Raw genomic sequence first — 20,715 nt, forward strand, 5'->3', positions numbered from 1 at the left:
TTTCCATTTATAAAAAAATAAAATATTACTTAAAAACAAAAACAAAAAAATGTTAAAAATTATCTTTACATGTAACTGGGGATAATTTTTTAAATTTAAATAAATAAATGATTATTGATTGATTATCCCATAATTCCTCTGTCAGTTCCTTTAATTCTAGCTGGCTCAGTCTGTTGGTCAGAATTCCTTCCTGCAAATAAGTCTATCTTGAATGTACACAATTTCAGATTCTCTCCAATTTGACTATCTTAATTCTTACTGTCTTACATGATTCTTCCTCTCTCCCTCCACTTCCATCCTTATTTCACATCATTTGTTATCCTCTCCCCCTCCACAAGCTTACACTTCCACTTTTGATCCCACTTTCTTCAAAATCCAGCTTCCTCCTTCAGGGAGCCTTTCCATATTCCTTAGTTTAGTATTCAAATTCTTATCCCTGTTTCTCCAACATTATCTCTGACACGAGCCACTTATTCTGAAGACCTCTTTCTGTCTACCTGACACCCACCTGGATCCAATCATTCAGAAACCAATTGCTCCTCCCAGGCCTCTATGAGCACTTTCTTTTCTGATCTCCCAGATAATCATGTAAGGAATACATCTACTGGGGATGGTATTTCTACAGGAAATTGGGACTGAGATAAATCCAACAGACAATTTCAAAGATTTATTGACAGCACACCATTGATTATTTGGATCGTGAATGTGAGAAATACATGTCCATCCCTGGGATTATGGAGCTTTCATAAGGGAGGTGGGTCAGAAATGGTGGCTAGAGAGAATTAATGAAGGGTAAACTCGGTAGTATAGTGGTACTCAGTAGACCCGAGTTTAATGTCTCAAACACTATCTATGATCTCAAGCAAATCATTTGATCTCTTTTTCATCCTGAATTTCCTAATCTGTAAAATGGAGATAATTATCTATTACCTACTTTACAGGGTTGTGATGAGGATCAAATGAGATAGCATGTAAAATCATTTTGAAAATCTTAGCATGGGATATAAATGCTAGCTATTTTAATTTTCTTTATCTTGGGTAAATCATATAATCTTTCTGAACCTGTTTCTCTGTAAATTGGGGAAATGCGATTTACCTACCTATTTAATGACAATTCACCACCAGAGGGCACTGAGAATATCAGCTCAAGCTGCCCATTCTTCTACTGGCAATCATTTGCCATTCACCTGTTACCTTGGTCCTCACTTGGACACTGCCTAAGTTCAGAAAGTGTGTCTGTCCACCAAAACAATCAATTGGTTCTGGACCCCATCAGTTATTCCATTTCAACTTTTTCATTTGCTTCATTGAATCACTTTTGCCAAGATCATTGTTTTTTACAATTTTATTACTACTATATCTAACAATATATACAATTGTGTGTTCCAGTAACACATAATTCATCGTCTGTCAGCTCTCCAAAGAAGGGGGAGGAGGGCATTTCTCATGATTCGAGATCATGACAGCCCTTTAGAAAACCTTTATAAGAGGCATTATTATACCCCTACCTTAGTAATTACAGAGGGCTCAGGCTGAATCCACCAACCAGAGATATAAACTAAGCTTGAGCAGGGCCTCGACATCTCTAGTCAGCAATCACTCAGTGACATTGAGCTAAATACAAACGACCTAGTTAAACAAGTGGACAAGGAGTAAATCCATCAGGTGAAGCAGGATTGGCTATGAACATTTGAGCTAGTTTGGAATTATTGAGCAGTTTTAAGTGCTAGATAGCCCCGATGGAAAGCACTTCCAGCCAAGACCTTAAGAGGGAATTATGGAAAGAAATCAGAGAAAGAAAAGAGGTGTTTTTTTTTTTAACTCCACTTTGACCTTGTGATCTTTGAAAGATTAGACAATTTGGACTTCCTGAACATATCTTCATAAGAGTTAATACCAACATCAGAGCCAAGGAGAAATTAAATACACTGAAGAAAGACAAGTTCAGGACTCTTCAAGGAGCCAGAACTTCATGAAGACCCCACAAAATAGAGAATTGGATTTCCAGGAACTGTGAGTTATCTCCTTTTCTATATATACTTTAAGCTTGAGCCTATTTTTCCTACACTTTATGTATACTGATGAGAGAATGTGTCCCAATTTTCAGAGTGATTTTTGCCAACCATTCTTATTAAATCATCTTCATAAATACCCATTTTGAAAAGCTAAATCTGACTTGCTAATTGATATTAATTGATAATCAATGAAGGAAGCAATCTGATGGGGGGCCCTTGAACTATAACACTAAAGGACCATCCCCAATCCCACTATATTTTCCCTAGGACACTGAGAGGAGAAATAAATAGCCAGTCTTTGGGGATTTAGCTTGTTAATGAGAATGGAGGTTTGGAATTATTAGCCCCACAACCTGTGCTACACATTTAATCAGAGAAGTGTAAAAAAAAAAAAAAAAAAGATAAATATAGCCATTATATCAAAGTACCCATCTCATATATTTCAGGCCATCACTAACCTTTAGCCCTCTATTCTCAATCTCCCAAGGAACAGGAAATGGCAAATGCTTGGAAAGTCAGTTCTTAGTGGTATCCAGAGGGGAACTGAACAAAGATGATATACTCACGAAGGGTTGCCATAACTTAAACTGTCCTGAATATAGGAAATGTAGAGTGCTTTTGGTGGTTGTCATGACCCCTAACTTCCTAAACTTTGAGATCAGCTGTATTAATTCACTGATATCTCTATCCCATTAGCCTTGAAACTAAAGAAAGCTGGGCTAAAGGAAAGGAGTATTGCTTTGCTATAGCAACAGCAAATGGTACCAGGATGATGTGGAAACTGGCTTGTTCTTTTTTTTTTTATTATTATTCCCCAAACTTTGGGGTTCTTCTCTTCAGATTTCCCATGCCCATATCAATCTCTAGGTAGATTCTGCATGAATCTCCGTTTTCACTTTATCTGTTTTCATCACAGCTGACCAGGACAATGTCATTTGAGGATGAGAAGATCTGGATTTAAACTCAGGTATGATGCTTATTCCTTGTGTGAAGAAGTCAGTTAATTTTTCTGGGCCTCACCTTACTCCAAATATAAAATGAGAAATTGGTGTTTGATGGCCCATGGGCCACTTCAACTCTATGTCTTCAGCCATCCTTTGTCTCTAAAAATTGATAAAATGACTTTGATTAAATTTTCAGGCTGAAGAGCTAAGAAGTGACTCCCCCCTGAATGTTCATTTAGAAGAAATGACTTTGGTTCAATTTTCCCACACCTTAAATCTTTTGTGTCCCTTCCCATGCTCAGGTGACAGTCAATGGAAATTCATGTTAATATTCACTTTAATATCATTAAGGAATGTTAACCTCTTGATGTCTCTCTCTATACAATGAATTCCAAGCCAAGTGGAACCTATTAAAACTCTTCTGTTTTGGATAATCCAGATCATGGCTCCTTTTCATTACTATGTAATGAACCATAGCAACCTGTCAGTGACTGATTATGATATTGCCCCTCAAACAGAGATCTATAAAGGATGATGAAATAAGATGGGAGCATCCTCTGGTGGCCAGAGGTCATGAGGAATGGATGTAGGGTTGTTTTTTGCTTATAATAGACTGCCAGATCTTATTACATGCAAACCTGGGCCTTCAGGTTGGGCCAGATTCACCCAAAAAGAGCTCAATCTATATTTCTTCAAATAGGATCATTTAAATTTATCCCCTAGAAGGGGATTAGACCTCATAAGTCTTCTAATTCAATAGCCTCATCTTACAGAGGAAGAAACTAAAGCTTTAAGAGGATAAGCGAATTTTCTAAGACCATAGCTCATAAACAAGAAGGTTAGGGTCTTCTGAGGATATCAAAGTAGAGGTCCTTAACATTTTTTTATCTCATAGATGTCTTTGACTCTCTGGTGAAGCTTGTGAAGGTTGAATAGAATTGAACAATTAGCCAAGGAAGGGGCTAGAGTTGGGCCAAGACCTTTGATCCCACATTGGAATGTAGGGACTTGCTGAAACTTTGGTCCATTTTGCTCAGAATTTTACACTATTCACACAAGAATAATAGAGGTCTACCAGGCTGAACTCATTTGAATAAGTCTTAACTAAGGACTTTTAGCACTTTGGGCACAAAAGGAAGAACAAAAGGGAATTGGGCCCAGGATGTGATCTGGATGGATTGTTGGGGTGGGCAGGGACATTCATACTATACTCCAGGAGAGAGTATGGAGGTGAAGGAAGGCTCGTAGGTGGTTCCTACCAACTGGTAGAAATCTATGGCTCCTGGAGAGAAGTTTCTATGGCCTCCTGTTGTTCTGACCCTCTGGTCACTTAAAAATATACATTGTTACCCAGGAATCATCTGTGCGACTAGGGATATCTGAATGTTGGTGAGCCCCAAGAAGGGGCCTGCTCTTTGAAGACTGGGGATTCATTGACCCGTGCTGGGTATTGGGTCCTGAAGTTCTCCAGCAGGTGCCAAGGGCATCCCACTGCCATACAGGGTACAATAATCACTATTGCTGGGGGAATAGCTCTCTGGAGTCTGATCCTCTTGCTTCAAGGAAATAGGTGGGCATCTTACAGCTAATGAACTAGCCTGGCTGGCTCCAGGGAAGTCTGGGGGACCCTGAGCATCACCATGATCATCATGCCCATCTATGATCACCCCAGATAGCTGCCACGTCTTCAGTTCTTCAACACTGAGGTACTTAGACTCTGGGTCCTTCTGGGTTGTCTCCTCAGGGACTCTGGGCTTGAAGGGATCTTCCTCATCCATGACATCTATCTTCTTGGGTCTCATCGGGAAGTAAGTGAGGTGAGAAATTGACTCCTGGAATATGAGTCCCAAGAGCTCATCTCTGGTCAAGACCCTCCTATCCATGGTCCCCTGCCTTCTGAGCTGGGAACCAAGGAGGTTAGATTGGGCCCAAGTCTGAAACACAAACAGAAACGCCTGAATGGAGGGGTAAAGGTCCCCAAAATGGATCACTCGCCAATTAGTTACACAAATGCAGTCATGGCCTAGGGCTCCAGCTGAGCTGGCTTATGATATTCACTCATTCAACTCATTCATTTTAACACACACTGACTTGTACTTCCTTCTTCCAAGCCTTTGCTAATAATGTCCTTCCTTTGCTGTGAAATATCCCCTCTCTCCACTCCTGATTATCAGTGAAACGCTTCGAGGTCTGGCCTTAATTCTACTTTCTCTTCCTCCACCACCCCTCCATCCCCACCAGCCAAGAGGAGTCTTCTTCTGGACTCTGAGCATTTCTTTTAATCAATTAACATGCATATATTAAGGAGCTGCTTGATGCTATGCTAAGGGTTGGGCACACAAAAAAACAAAATGAAATAGTTCCTACCTTCAGGAAACTACATCCTACAAGGGAAGGCAATGTGTACACAGGAAAGTATATGAAAAATAAATACAAGGCAGATGGGGAGGGAGTGTTGGCGGGGGGGTCAGGAAGGAGGTGCTTCTTAAGCTGAGTCTTGAAGGAAATAAAGATTTTTTTATCTAGCACTGATTACACCAGTATTGCTGGTTATGAGTCACCGTGTATCACTATCATTAAACTGTGGTAGATCCTTAACGGTCAAGACGATGGCTTATTCTTTTCTGGCACACACACAACACACACATGCATGCATGCACATAAAAGAGACTTATTAAAGATGAGGAAGATATAGTTAGAAGGCATTTATGTGGAAAAAAGATCTCGGGGCCCCAGTGGAAGAGGAGCACAGGCTCAAAGTGCTTCTAAAACAATAGTAGGAAAAAAAGAAACTAGTAGCCTCTTATCCCAAGTTAAGAGATTTATCGTGTTTAGAATGGAAAGGTGATAGTCATCATGTCTCCTAGCATATTCAAAGTATTTATGTTCAGTTTCTCCCTTGACAACCTAGAGCATGACTAGTGCTAAGTGATCAGAATGATAAGCTCTGAAACTCTATCATGCATGGGATTGGTTGAAGGACTGAGAATATTCAGCTTTGAGAAGAGAAACCTGGTAGGAAGACAGTTTTTGTGAGGAGGGGAAGATATAGAAGTCTCTGGGAAAGGGAAGACAAGCTCAATTTGACTAAGCAGTGAAAAAGGAGGCAGAAGGAAGTGATACATGAAGGCACTGAGGGGGCAGGATGCCCTGAGAGTTAAAATGGGACTTTCCAGTGGGGAAAGGTTAGGTCATCCATCCCTGATGAAATGAAATATATCCCACACATATGAGTCTGAAAGTCTAATAGGATGCCTTTAAGAGGCAGTGAGCTCCCTGCCATTAGATGTCTTCAAACAGAAGCTGAATAATGCTTTGTCAGGAATATCATAGGGGGAGGTGGTTCTTGGTCAGCCGTGGATTGGACTAAGTAACCTACTTTCCAACTCTCAGATTCTGCATGGGATCCAGGTGTTATCTTCAACTAATTGGGGGGCTGTCACATGGGAAAAACAATTTGCGTTGCTCTACTTGACTCCAGAGGGTTTAGAAGCAATAAATTGCAGAGGCAGAATTTAGCTCAATATAAGGAAAACCTTGCCAGTAGGACTTTCCAAAAGTACAATGGGCTGCCTCAGGAAATAATGAGATTCCCATCGTCAGATGTCTTCAATTAGAGGATGGATGACTACTCCTGGGGATGTTATGGAGGGGCTTTCTGCTCAGGTACCAGATGGCTTTCAGAGGGTCCTTCAGAAATCTTTTCCAGTCCTGAAATTCTTTGGGATCTAAGATTTACTGACTCTCTCATGAAATTTGGTTTGAACCCTTCCTGTGTCTTTATGTACTAATTTGTATCACCATTAGTTGTGCATGTCTCCATTAGACTGTAAGGTTGCTGAGAGCAATATCGTCTACTTCTCCTCTGCATCCTTCCCCTCTCTCACACACTGTTAAGGAGAGAGTCTTCCTCATATAGAAGGTGAAGTTTGCTGAATTCAATCAAGGACCATATTGAATGACAATCAGAACTGTAACTTATTGTTTGAGCTTGTTTCCCCACTCCCCATAAAAGCATTTCTTAATGGGATCTCTCTGTAAGCTCCTGAGAAGACTGAGAGAAAGGAGATGGTGATCTACTGGTTTGGGTCTCTCTCTGGCTGGGGAACGCGAAGGATTTAGTGGCAAGAAGGATAAGGAATACTAGGTCTGGAGAAGGAGCTTAGGGTCTCTCTTTGGCAGGGAGAAAAGCAAGAATGTGCTGGGCTTGAGGATTCCCCAAGAAGGGAAAGAGTTCAAGAGGATGCTGAGAAGTGAGAAGTGTGCCGTGGATGAGATAACGGGGGTGCTGCTGTGTCATCTTTCTCTCCCCAGCTCTGCCAGGCGGTTGCCATCCTCAGGCTCGAGATCTGGGCTAAGGGCTTTCAGAAGAGCAGCCCTGGTTTCAGAGATGACTCTGCCCTTCCTCTACTAACTCATGTTTTTTGCCCTTTGCAATTTATGTACCGTTGGGAGATGGGTATTGAAAATGTTATTATCACCATTTTGTAGAGAACAATAATAAAAAGCATAGCTGAGCTTTATATGGCACTTTAAGGTTTACAAAGTGCTTTAACACACATCGTATTATTTCATTTGATTAACATAAAACCTCTGCTGGGCAGTAAGCGGAGCAGTGGATAGAGTGTTGGAGCTGGAGTCAGACCAGCAGGATGATTTCAGAGAAGCCTGGAGAGATTTACATGAACTGATGCTGAGTGAAGTGAGAAGAACATTGTACATGGCAACATGATGATCAACTCTGATTGACGGGGCTCTCTTCAACAATGAGATGATTCAAACCAGTTCCACTTGTTCAGAGATGAAGAGAGCCATCCTCACTCAGAGAGAGAACCAGGGGGAACAGAGTGTGGAATGCAACATAGCATTCTCACTCTCTGTTGTTATTTGCTTGAATTGTGTTTTCTTTCTCAGTTTTTCTTTTTCTTCCTTCTTGATCTGATTTTTCTTGTGCAACAAGATAACTGTGTGTGTGTGTGTGTGTGTGTGTGTGTGTGTGTGTGTGTATGTATTGGATTTAACATGTATTTCAACATATTTAACATGTATTGGACTAACAGCCAGCTAGGGGAGGGAGTGGGGGGAAGGAGGGGAAAATTTGGAACACAAAGTTTTGCAAGGATCAATGTTGGAAAAATTACCCGTGCATATGCTTTGTAAATAAAAAGCTTTAATAAAATTAATTAATTAATTGATTGATTTTTAAAAAGATAAATCCAGCTTTAGATACTTTCTGAGTAACCCTGGTTAAATTACTTAAACTCTGCAAGTTGCCTCATCTATAAAATGGGGATAATAAATCTCCATGGTTGTTGTAAGGATCAAATGAGATATTTATAAAGTGCTTTGCAAACTTTAAATGGCTATATGAATTCTAGCTATTATTATTATTGACCTTACTATCTCCATTTATGGATGAGAAAACTGAGGATCAGAGAAGTCCCTAACCGATCTGTGATCCTAAGGGTATTAATGGACTATTAAGAGTGTTTCCTTGGCTCTCCCAATGACCTTTCCATTATCTAACGCCACCAGTTAGGGGGAAGAGGTATGGGAGACCCATCTGGAATCCCTGGAAACAGCCCTTGGGGCATGGGGGGAGGCGTAGATTTCCCAGATTACCTGAAAGTTTCCATTATGTACCGTGTAGAGGGGCCTGAAGAAAGCTGCGGGCGAGGGTACATTCTGGTACAAGGTTTTCTTCACTCTGGAGGGCAGCAGAGAATAGGGTGACAAATCAGCTAGGGCAAGGGGTCCTGGGAGTGTGAGGGGAAGCAGGACTGGGATGAGGCAAAACCTGACATTGCAGGGACCTAATGAACGAGGGGAGGCAGGGAATTCCTGGAGGATCTGAGGGGGAGGTTATCTGATCCAACCCATGAAGGACCAAGAATCCCCACCCTTCACCATAACCTGACAAATCATCACCCCGCCTCTGTCTGACAGGGAACTCACTACCTCTCAAGGCACGCAGTCCATTGGACTTTGGGACTTACTTATGCAGGATACCGGGGTCGTACAGACAAGTAGCAAAGGCAGCATCATTTCTATTACACTAGACTGTAGAGCCCTAACTAGGAGAAGATTACTGGGACTCTGCCATAGAGCTTTAACCACAGGGACACAGCTTCCTCTTTGTGGCAAACTTACTCCCCCTCCTCTTCCTCTTTCCACAAAGTGCCACCGTTCAATTGCATGGGACTGGGAAGCAATCTACCCAGTTATGGCTCTCTCAAAGGGGCTTTCTTCCTTCTCAGAGCTCCAGTCTCCTAAATGATGCATTGTCGAGATCCTCCTCCCCCAAACAGTGGGGTGGACACTGACTGGGATAAGGAGACCCAGTCTCCCGGGGCCTTCTACCTGGGAAATAGCTTGAAAAGGATGTAAGGCAGAGTGATCAGGAAAAGGAAGACGAAGAAAATGATGATCATGCTGATAGGGCCCTCTTGGGATGGGGAGGAGACATCTGGAAGAGAACAAATCATCAGTCCATTAGTACTGCAAGATATGCTTTTTGATAACCCAGTCTTCCCCCCACAGCCAGGAAAATGAACAAATGAATCCAAGTGCCACTGCAGACAAGAACTGAAGCTTCAGATGGCAAAGGTAGGGTATTTTATTATAAATAAAGTCATTTTAGCAGCCACCATGGAATGTAGCAGAAAGGATCTTGAAATCTAAGGACCTGGGTTTAAGCAGAGCCACAGCTGGAGCAGAACTGACGCTTCCCCCCAGAGCATCGATAGCACTTTCAGCAATTTATTAATAGCAATACCAAACGTGTATAATAATGCTTTCTATACTGACAATTATTTCATTTCATTCTCACTGGCTTCAGTTACCATCTTCATGCAAATCCTCCCCAAGTTCTCCCAAACCTGAATCTCTAATTGTCTGCTGGACATATCCACCTATATGCCCCAATTGCACCTCAGACTTATTATGCAGCAGTTCATGTCAGCCTTTCTAGGCTGGATAAGCTTCTTTACTTCTGTTTGCCTTAGCTTTCTCATCTCTAAAATGGAGATAACAATAGCACCTACCCCCTAGAGTTGTTGTGACAATAAAAAGAGGTCACACATGTAAAGTATTTTGCAAACCTTGAACTGCTATGCAAATGCCAGCTATTATTATCAGGGTATCTAGCAAAGAGGAGGCACTAAAACAGTTCGCATCTCAAGAATCTGTGCTTATCTCAAGTTCTCTGAGAATGGACTTGTTGGTTTTTTTTTTTTTTTTTTTTAGAAGGGAGGGGGAGATATGACTCCATGGAGATGAGATAATTGAAGTTTAGGAAATAAAGATCTCCAGCTTGCACAGGGGAGGAGAAGACATGGTGTCTGTACCACACAATCGAACACCAACCACTTATATTATCTTATAATTAAGACTGTCTTATATCATCATCTTAACTCGACATGTAATCTTCCTCAGTTTCCTCATCTGTAAAGGGCAGATGCCTTAATATTGGAGCAATCTGTGTGGGTTCTCTAGATTGTCATAGGCATAAAATGAGCTCACATATGTGAGGCACAAAGAATTTTGTGAACATTTGGCTGATATTCCTATTTTTTGCCACATCTCACAAATAAGAGAATCCTAATTCTGGGTGTTTGTAAAATTTTCCAAAGAATGTTCATTTTCATAATTTAATTCAACAATCGGCAACAGCTCTTTGAGGGAAGTTGGGCAAATCCCCATTTTACAGATGAAGAAAGTAACATTCAGAGAAGTTAAGGAACTTGGTATGGACTATATGGAGCAACTAGGGGGTACAGTGGATAGAGCACAAAGTTGGAAATCAGGAAGACTGATCTTCTGCCCTCAGACATTTATTAGTTGTTCGACCCTGGACAAGTCACTTAATCCTGACTCCCTTAATCACCTCATCTGTAAAATGAACTGGAGAAGGAAATGGCAAACCCCTCCAGTATCTCTGCCAAGAAAACCCCCAATGGGGTCATGACTGAAAACACTGAACAACAGCAACTAGAAGGATAACTAAAAAGCAAACTAGAACTCAAACAGAACCTAGATGGGGAAGGTTGTCTTTGAGGTGCTAAATGGACATCCAACATGCCCTCTGATTTGTCTCCCCAATACACTCAAGCACTGTGCTGGACACACTGTAGATGATCCAAGAAAGACTTGCCAAGTTAGTGGAAATAATTTAAATTGAACAGAAGAGGAGAGCAAGCAAATGCAGAGAGCAGGGGAATTGGGTTCAAATCCCAACTCTACTATTTGGCTATATTGTTGTTCAGTCATTTTTGATTCCTTCTTGCCCATTTGGGGTTTTCTTGGCAAAGATACTGGAGCGCTTTGGTATTTCATTCTCTAGCTCATTTTACAAATGAGGAACTGAAGTAAACAGAGTTAAGTGACTTACCCAGAGTTACATAGCTAGTAAGCATCTGAGGCCAAATTTTAACCCAGGGAAATGATTCTTCCTGACTCCCAGCCTGATGCTCTACCCACTGTTGTTTAGTTGTGTGGCTTTAACAAGTCATTTAATTATTTATGCTCCTTGGTTTATTCCTCTCCAATAAAACAAAAGGACTGGTGATTCAAATAGATTAGTGATGGAGCGTCATCTGCATCCAGAGAGAGGATTGTGGGGATCGAGTGTAGATCTACAACATAGTGTTTTCACATTTTTGTTGTTGTTTGCTTGTGTTTTCTTTCTCATTTTTTCCTTTTTGATCTGATTTTTCTTGTGCAGTGTGATAATTGTGGAAATATGTATAGAAAAATTTGCCCATGTTTAACATATATTGAATTACTTGCTGTCCAGGAGAGAGGATAAGGGAAAGGGGAGGAAAAATTTGGAACACAAGGTTTTGCAAGGGTAAATACTGAAAATTATCTTTTGCATGTATTTTGAAAATAAAAAGCTATTATAAAGATAAAATAAAATAAAATAAAAGGGCTGAACTAGATGATCTTAAATGTTCCTTAAAATGTAACTTTAAAGCCCATGAGCTCATGAATTGAAATTCTAGTTTCCTTCCTGCTTTAGTTAAAATTTATTTCAAATAAATTTATCCTATCTAAGGCTTGTTTGTACATAGTGAATTTGTATGTTATCTTTTCCATTAGACAGTAAGCTCCTTGAGGTCAGGGACTGTCTTTTGCCTTTTTTCATATCCCATATTCTTTAGCATAGTATCTGAAACATAGTAGGTGCTTTAGAAATGCTTATTGATTGATTGAATAACTGCATTCTCCCTTTTTGAGCTCAAATAGCTGATAGCAGGGAGTTATACCCTCTAAGAATGACACAGTTACAGTCCAGGACTTCTTCATCTCATGAAATCTACCTCCTCCACCTGTCCTTGGAATACTCTCCCCACTTGGAAGGCAAAAATGGAAAGCCAAGCCTGAAGCTGGACCTGGAGAGGAATCAGCACTCCGAGAGTTAGGGCTATTGCTGGAGGGGCTCTGGGCTCCTCTATGGACCCCATCTCTCAATCTGTCCAGTCATTTAGGCTCCTAGAGCCCAAATGTATCCTGGAGAGTTCCAAGTCCCACCACCCCAGCTTGCAGTCAGCTCCTGACACCCTACTTTGGCTGTGTGCCAGGACATAACAAATAGTTCTCAGGGGCTTCTGAGCAAATCCTCCTCTCTCCAATTATCTTCTATTTTTGGCTTTTCCCTTCTGCTTCCATCCAACTCCCCTGTCTCCTTAAATTACCCTTTTCTTTAAAAGAATAATAGTAACAATAATAACAATACTTCAATAAACCAAAGACTTAGCAAAGCAATTTATTCACAACAACCTCCTTGGTAAGTAATGCAAATATTATTGTTCCTATCTTCAAATAAGCAAACTGATTATCAGAAAATTGAAAGGGTTGTCCCAGGTCATAGACCTACTAAGTGTTGGATTTGTGAATCTGACCACAATATCTCTGACACCTAATCCAGGAGAGGCAACCTGGAGTATTAGGGCACTAGATTTGGAGCTGGGAAATCCCTGGTTCTCACCTCAGATACTTATTAGCTTATGAAGAAACTAGAAAAATTATTTAACTTCGCTGTGCCTCAGTCTCCTTATTTGTAAAATGAGGAGATTGTAAAATATAGAGACCTTCAAGGTCTCAATCTATGATTTTACCCTTTATGCCATATAAGATTCTCAATTTTCCAAGCCTTTGTGTCCACACATCCTGCAGAGAGGCCCTTCCTTCCCCTACGGGTGACCAACCACCCAGCCAGGGGCTCATGCTTATGCCCAGCTCACGCCTGGTGGGGGTAGGGATCCTCATCAGCTAATGCCAGCTGCTATGGCACTCACAAGCATTTTCCTTGGGCAGCCTGTGGGCAGTTTTTCACAGGACTGGCTATTCCACCTGAGCAGCAAAGAGCCTGACTGGGCCAGAGTCCAGCGGCTGTGCTCCCCTGCTAGCCACATGGTCTTAAACAAATCACTCCATTCACTGTGCCTTAGCCCCTCTCTGTAAAATGAGAAGATGGAACTAAAGGATCTCTAAGGTCTCTTCCAGCTCCGAGTTTTAAAATCCCAACTCTGCAGGAAGAGGATAGCGAAGTAGGGAAGAGAGAATCTGAAGGAAGGAGATCTTGGGTGGGTTTTCCAGGATTCCAAAGGCTGACAGTAAAGCTACCTTCCTCTCGACTGAGAAGTGATGAACACATATACTGGGACATGGCCAATGTTTAGCTTGACTGTGCATGTTTGTTGTTGTTGCTCAGCTATTTCACTCATGTCCAACTCTTCATGACCTCATTTAGAATTTTCTAGGCATTCTCCAATTGATAAATGGTCAAGGGATATAAACAGACAATTTATAGATAAAGAAATTAAAGCTATATATAGTCATATGAAAAGATGCTCTAAATGACTATTGATTAGAGAAATGTAAATTAAAACAACTCTGAGGTACCACCTCAGATCTCTCAGACTGACTAAGATGACAAGAAAAGACAATGATAAATATTTGAGAGGATGTAGGAAAACTGGGACATTAATGAATTGTTGGTGGAGTTGTGAAATGATCCAACATTTCTGGAGAACAATTTGGAACTGTGCCCAAAGAACTATCAAACTGTGTAAAAAACTATTAAATCTGTAACCCAAGAAAATAATAAAGGAGGGAAAAGGACTCACATGTACAAAAATGTTTGTAGGAGCTCTTCTTGTAGTAGCAAAGAATTGGAAAATGAGTAGATGCCCATTAATTGGGAATGCCTGAACAAGTTGTGGTATATGAAGTTAGTGGAATATTATTGTTCTATAAAAAATGATGAACAAGCTAATTTAGAAGGACCTGGAAAGAGTTACATAAACTGATGCTGAGTGAAACAAGCAGAACCAAGAATACATTGTATTCAATAACAGCAAGAATGTGTGATGAACAACTATGAAAGACTATTCTATTCAGCAGTTCAGTGATCCAAGGCAATCCCAATAGACTTTGGATAGAAAATGCAGTCTCCATCCAAAAAATGAATTATGGAAATTGAATGTAAATCATCATATGCTATGTTCACTTTTTTCTGTTGTTGTTTTTTTTTTTTTACCTCCCATGGTTTTTCCCTTTTGTTCTGATTTTTCTCTCCCAACATGATTCATAAAGCAATGTGTATTTTTTAAAATTAATTAATTTTTAAAAAGAGGATATAATATATAAACAGGTAAGTTTATACCTGATAACTTCCTGAGGAAAGAAGGAATACTAATAACTAATGGAAGGAGGATATATGTACATAGGTAAGTTTATACTTGATAACTTGCCGAGGAAAGAAGGAATACTAATGATTAATGAGAACAGGAAATGATATATGACTTTTGCCTTAATAAAAACTAGGAAAATCTGGATTTCTTCCCAAGCCTTGCCATTAACTCTCCTTTGGGCAAATAATTTCTTCCCTCAGAGCTCCAGTTTTCCGATCTTAAAAAGAAGTGATCTGTAAAGTTCCTTTCAACTATAAGGTTGTATGGTTTCTCCTTCCTGAACTAATGTCTTAGAGTTTCAAGTTAGGAATCTCAAGTATCTCAAGCATGACCTTTTATAGATGACCTTTGTGGTTCCTTCCAACTCCCCCCCCACCCAATGTGTTGAGCAGAACACACGTCTATCTTCCCCATAAAACCAGAGTGCACATATCCATCAGGCAAGGTGCCCCAGGCCATCAGAGCAGGGGGTTCCCCAATCACTCTTTGTACACTTAGATGAGAGCACATTCCAATAAGGTGGCCCATGCTGCGACCTTTCTGTCCCAGGAAGGGACAGATGGACAGATAAGGGGAAAAAGGGTTATTGATTTGTCCTCCATGAACACAAAGCTGACTTCTATAATCAGCAAGCTTTTGCAGAGGATTTATAAGTATGTTGGACACTAATTTGCCATGTTCAAGGTACTGAAAATTTGTAAAACAAAATGATTTGGGTACTTTGCTGTAATTGTGTCTGAATCGAATATCTAGATCTGTCCCACTTGAGATACTTGAAACTCTAAGGCATCAGTGCAGGGGAGAGAAACCATACAACCTTATAACTGAAAGGAACTTTACAGGTCACTCTATTTTAAAATTAAGGCAAAGGTCATATGCCATTTCCTGTTCTCATTAGCTATTAATATTCCTCTTTCCTCAGCAAATTATCAAGTATAAACTTACCTGTTTATATATTATATTCTCCTCCCTCCATCAGAATGTAAGCTCCTTGAAGGAAGAAACTTTTCCCATTTTGTTTTTCTAGGCTCAGCACCTAGCATAATGCCTTCCATATAGTAGGCACTTAATAACATAACAACACAGTAGGCACTTAATAAGTGCTTGTTGAAAGACAGTTCCAAGGACTTATGATGAAGAAATGCTATCCACCTCCAGAGAAAGAACTGATAGAAGCATATTTTTAAACTTTATTTTTCTGTTTTTTTTTAGTTGTTATTCTCTTTTGCAAAAAGACTAATATGGAAATATGTTTTGTATGACCGCACGTCTATTATTTATATCACAATGCTTGCCTTCTCAAGGAGGGGGAAGGGAAAAGGATAAGGAGGAAATTTGGAAATCAAAAAGTATTTTTTAAAAATGTTAAGAGAGCAGGTAGGTTGTATGGTAGATAGAGCACCACCATTGGAGTCAAAAAGACCTGAGTAGCCTCTGATACTTACTAGCTAGTGTAACCCTGAGCAAGTCACTTAAACCTGATTGCCTCCTCCAAAAAATGTTAAAAATTTGTTTTTATATGCAATTGAGAAAGAATAAAATAAAAACGTTCTTTTTAAAAAGTGCTTCTTGGGTTTCTTTAGGTCATGACTCTTAGTCCCTTTCCTTAACATCACCATACCCCTACCTCTAGCAGGGGTCCTCAAACTTTTTAAGTAGGGGGCCAGTTCACTGTCCCTCAGACTGTTGGAGGGCCGGACTATAGTACAAACAAAAACTTTTTTTGTGGGCCTTTAAATAAAGAAACTTCATATCCCTGGGTGAGGGGGATAATCGTCCTCATCTACCGCATTTGGCCCACTGACTTAGTTTGAGGATCCCTGCTAGTTTAGGGAAAGCTGGGGGAGCTTGGGCACAAGGACTTTATCCCCATTTGGGTGGATAAAAGGAGATCGATTCTTTTCTGGACAACAGTTGTGCCAGGGAATTGAGGACCTGCCCCAGGAGGGTTATGTGAAAACAGAAGCTCTCTCTCTACCCATTGGTTAGTAGGGAGACTCAATGATTCTCCTGGAAAGATGGATGTCTGGGAAGCTCCCAGGGTAGCAATAGGAGGCTCACTTACCTAGAGAGTTGGGAGACTGGAACTGCAGGACTGGACTCCACTCGCTCCATTGGCTCCGATAGCTGAAATCTGCTTCCTTGTCACCCAAGGGTTCACCTATTTCTTGGGAGCCCAGGCGAGAGCGCAGCCGGGTCTCATAGGTTAAGCCAGGAGCAAATTCGAAGGCTTCAATGGTCGCCTCAGTCACTCCCACAATGTGATTTTTATGCCTTGCCCGCTGTGGGGGATTCATACGCATGTCAGTGGGCAGGCCTCAGGCTCAAGGTAGAGAGCTTGGGTCCTGGGCCTCCCTGAGCCTAACCCCTACAGACCCAGCTTGTATTGAATGTAAATATCTTCCAGCCCCTTTCTGCCTTACAGCAATAATGGTCTCGGACTCTTGGGCTTTGTGTCTGGATGTCTGCCGTAGGTCAGCAGCCTTTAGACAGCAGGGGCTGAGCCAATGCCCACTTTTCTGAGGCAGGTAAGACACAGTTTGGATGCTAAAGAAAGTCTTAGAAGGATGGGATCGGGGATGTTGGTGTTGGGCTGTAAACAGGCTATAGAGGCTAGGAAAGACCTCTTAGGAAAGTTTTAGGAAAGTCAGAAATAACCCCACCCAAAAGCCAAAAAGAAATCTGGGGATGCCTTACCTCCCAGGCTTCCCCGAGCTGTTTCAAGGCCAGTTCATAGCTGAGTAACTTGTACAACTCCCTGAGTGGAGGGCTCCAGGAAACAATGCAGCCTCTAGAGCTAACATTGATCTGCAGGTTGGAGGGAGGATCGAGCTTGACTGGAATAGAAAAAACCCAGCTGAACCTGGACCTCTGGTCTCCTGAGGGCTGCCAGTGGTTATCTTTGACTATTTGGTGGCGTGGGTCAATTGAACAGAGGTAGGTAGGCCCTTCTCAGATCAGAAGTCCCCTCTATCCCCCAGTTCCATCTTCCAAAAGCCCTGCAGTGACAGAGGGTGCCATATAGGAGAATGGGATCAAACAGATGGCAAGTAGCAAGGAACAGGGCAGAAAAGATGCTAGTCATGACAGGTACCCTGAGAGAATCCTAGAATTCTGTGGCTAGAAGTCAAAAGTCATCTCTTCCATCTATCTACCTTCAGATAAAGCAAAGAGCCTGGTTCCTTCTTCCTTAAGAATCTGCAGAAAGGAGGCTTCATTGGTGATGAGATCCCTTAATTGTGGGAAATTTTTGACTTTCCTGTGTCTAACTGAAGTCTATCTTAACTGATTCTCTGATCTGATCTGGTCACCGAGAATAGTGGCTTCTGGTCATGTAGCTGGGCCACCTCCATAAAGGAAGGATCCTAGAAGAGGGACTTGCTTCCTTTTGTTGCTGAGAAGTTATTACTCCCCACTTTCTTGCTCTTTTCATCGCCTAGGTACATAGAAGTATGTCTGTTCCAGGCTAAATAAACTCAAGTGCTTTTACCTGTCTTTCCCAGTTCTTTCCTCAAAAACCTGACCTCCAGTCTGATTCTGAACAGACTCCCAACTCCTAACTCTAGGTCTTTCTTTGCAAAACTGAAGCAGGATAGAGGCATCTGGGGGACAAGGAAGTCCCATAGTATCTCCCCACACTCAGAGGATGTGAACAGAATACATTAAAGCTAAGTATCTGCAGCATGGCTCCTTCAAGGCTGTGGATCCAAGCTCATCTTCCCTGGATCTCAGCTACACACCGAGATGCTGACACAGCAATGTTTTATTTTTCTCTGAGGTTGAGTTTGTTTGAGACTAGGTCATCTTATCTCATCCAAGCTGTAAGTACAGTTGCCACTTACGACTTGATCCCAATGCTGATAATTATAGAAGTTTTAATCTGCCCCATTTTTTCATCCTGAGTTGGTTCATAGTTCCTCAGACAATCTGACCATCCATTTCTAGAAATTTACCTTTTTAATGTCAGATTTAATGCCAACACTCAATCAACTTTAATTCTTGTCTCAGAACTCCAAAATTCAAATGATCCACCAGCCTCGATCTCCCCTAGTAATTAAGATTACAGTCATGTACTACCATACTCAGCAACTAAACATGGCATTGTTCCTGAAGGCTGGGCAGTTTTCTTTCCCAGAATATTCAATACTCCTACTCCCATCCCTCCTCTCCTGGGATAAGAGAGCACTCACTGTTCTTCCTGGGCAGATACTTGGGGTCCAACAGATACACCACCTCCTCTCCCGATACAGTGCCATGGAACTTGATGGTGAATTCATCAAACACTGTCAGTATATTATCCGGTGGGAGTTCTAGTGTGCAGGTGCCCATATGGAGCTTGCAGCTGTAGTTTTCAGATGGGTCCAAGTTGCTATAAAGCACAAGCATGAAGGGAGTGGGCTAGTTATATGTAAGAAGGATACTCCCATAATAGAAGACAGAAGCCTCTGAAGTCTTTATCTTTGATCGTGGGACCTAGGCCTTTCCTTTACACCTTCTCCTCTTCTCCACCTCCATCAAATCTGTGGATCCCCAAGGTCCTTCTCTTCCATGAAGTGTTCCCTGCTCCTCTAGTCTATACTGACCTTCAATTGCAGGGGATATAAAAAACAAATGAGCATATGACCATAGTCCCTGCTCTCAAGAAGCTTAAAGTTTTAAAGAAGAGGGGAATATGACATGGACGTGAATAACTATAATACACATTACCATTGATAAGGGTCTTAAATGAGAGATGAGAAAAAGTACTTGGAGAATGCAAAACATGTAGAGATCAATGAATTGGATTTAAAACTAGAAGGGTGCTTAGATATCTTCCAGTAGAACTCCATTTCACAAATGAGAAAATTGAGGTATAAAAAAGTTCTAGTATCCTAGTGTCCAAGGTCACATAGACAAGAAATAGTAAAATCAGAATTCAAATATTTTCTCAGCATTTCAAATATTGCCTGGAGGAGGTAACATTAGAGCTGGGCTTTACATACATATATACAGACATTTGTCTTTCCCAGAAATTCTGACCTACATCTAAGCACATAGTAGATGTTCAGTAAAGACTTGCTGATTGGCTGACTGTAACACTTACTAATCACCTCCACTGGCCAAGTTAGGAACCATCCTTCCTGGCTCTGGATCTGCCCTAGTATCCTAGGAAGGAGAAAGTATCCTCCCCTTCCAAATCTTCCCTAAAACTTCTTGGCCCAGGCCTTGAAGTCAGTACTCCCAAATGTCAAAGCTAGGACCCTCCCGCTTCTGTGGGCCTGGCTAGAACTTACCTGACGAAGAAGAGCTGATGGACTTTGTCTTCACTTGGCAGGGTGGTAGTCCAATTACAATGGATCCTATTTATGTAATTATTGAGGCAAGTCAAGGCTCCAAGTTGCTGAGCTGTAGTAGGGAGGGATCAAAGAGGGAACAAGGAGGGTGTGTGTTTGGTCTTTAACGTGTATCTTATTTTCTCTGACACTCTTTCATTGGCCTTTAGATGTAGGAAAGGGACCTATTTGCCTGAGATTCAGTTCTGAGATAAGGGCCATGGGAAGCTGTATGGCATGAAGTAATTCCTCCCTTCACCCTCAAAACCTGAAGAGTAGTCAGACAACCAAGGGCTTAATCCAATTAGAGTCAGTCCATGAAAGAAGGATTTAGAAGGTACCACAATTTACTATGGAGCAGAATGGGATAAAAGAAAGATGGGAAGAAGGGCTCCAAGAGGTAATCTTTAGCTTCCTGAGGCAGTAGCATCAGAGTGCAAATTGAATCACCTATCCCACCCTCCCCACTCCACTCCTCACCTGCTCCGTCCCCTCCACCAAAGCACATCACACAGAACCAGGTAAGAAGTTGTGCTCTGTAGCCTCTCTTCCCAGAAATGCCCGTAGAACATGGCCCTGAAACAGAAACAAGTTTCAACTTAACAAACATTTATCTAGTGGTTCCCTTAGTGCAAGGAACTGTCCTGGGTTCTGAGGGTTTTAAGATGAAAAACAAAATAATCATTGCCTTCAGAAGCTTACAATCTAACAGGAGAAATAAATGTACACAGAGAAGAGTAGTAAAAGA

The 20,715-nt window shown here is 41.3% G+C and overlaps 1 protein-coding gene across 1 annotated transcript in view; it reads right to left on the reverse strand.

The window, feature by feature from the left end:
* Positions 1–1,331: 1,331 nt before the first annotated feature.
* Positions 1,332–20,715, reverse strand: part of LOC105749532 (interleukin-9 receptor) — a 30,284-nt gene continuing 10,900 nt past the window's right edge. Inside the window, exons 2-9 of the mRNA XM_012543188.3 lie at positions 20,448–20,543; positions 19,929–20,040; positions 18,846–19,024; positions 17,353–17,492; positions 16,721–16,937; positions 9,320–9,425; positions 8,582–8,666; positions 1,332–4,893 (exon numbers count right to left, since the gene is read on the reverse strand). Coding sequence (XP_012398642.3) covers positions 4,390–4,893; positions 8,582–8,666; positions 9,320–9,425; positions 16,721–16,937; positions 17,353–17,492; positions 18,846–19,024; positions 19,929–20,040; positions 20,448–20,543 — 1,439 coding nt within the window. The 3' untranslated portion in view covers positions 1,332–4,389. The remainder of the gene's footprint in view (positions 4,894–8,581; positions 8,667–9,319; positions 9,426–16,720; positions 16,938–17,352; positions 17,493–18,845; positions 19,025–19,928; positions 20,041–20,447; positions 20,544–20,715) is intronic.

The sequence above is a fragment of the Sarcophilus harrisii genome, chromosome 1 (genome assembly GCF_902635505.1).
Source record: "Sarcophilus harrisii chromosome 1, mSarHar1.11, whole genome shotgun sequence".
Classification (NCBI taxonomy): domain Eukaryota; kingdom Metazoa; phylum Chordata; class Mammalia; order Dasyuromorphia; family Dasyuridae; genus Sarcophilus; species Sarcophilus harrisii.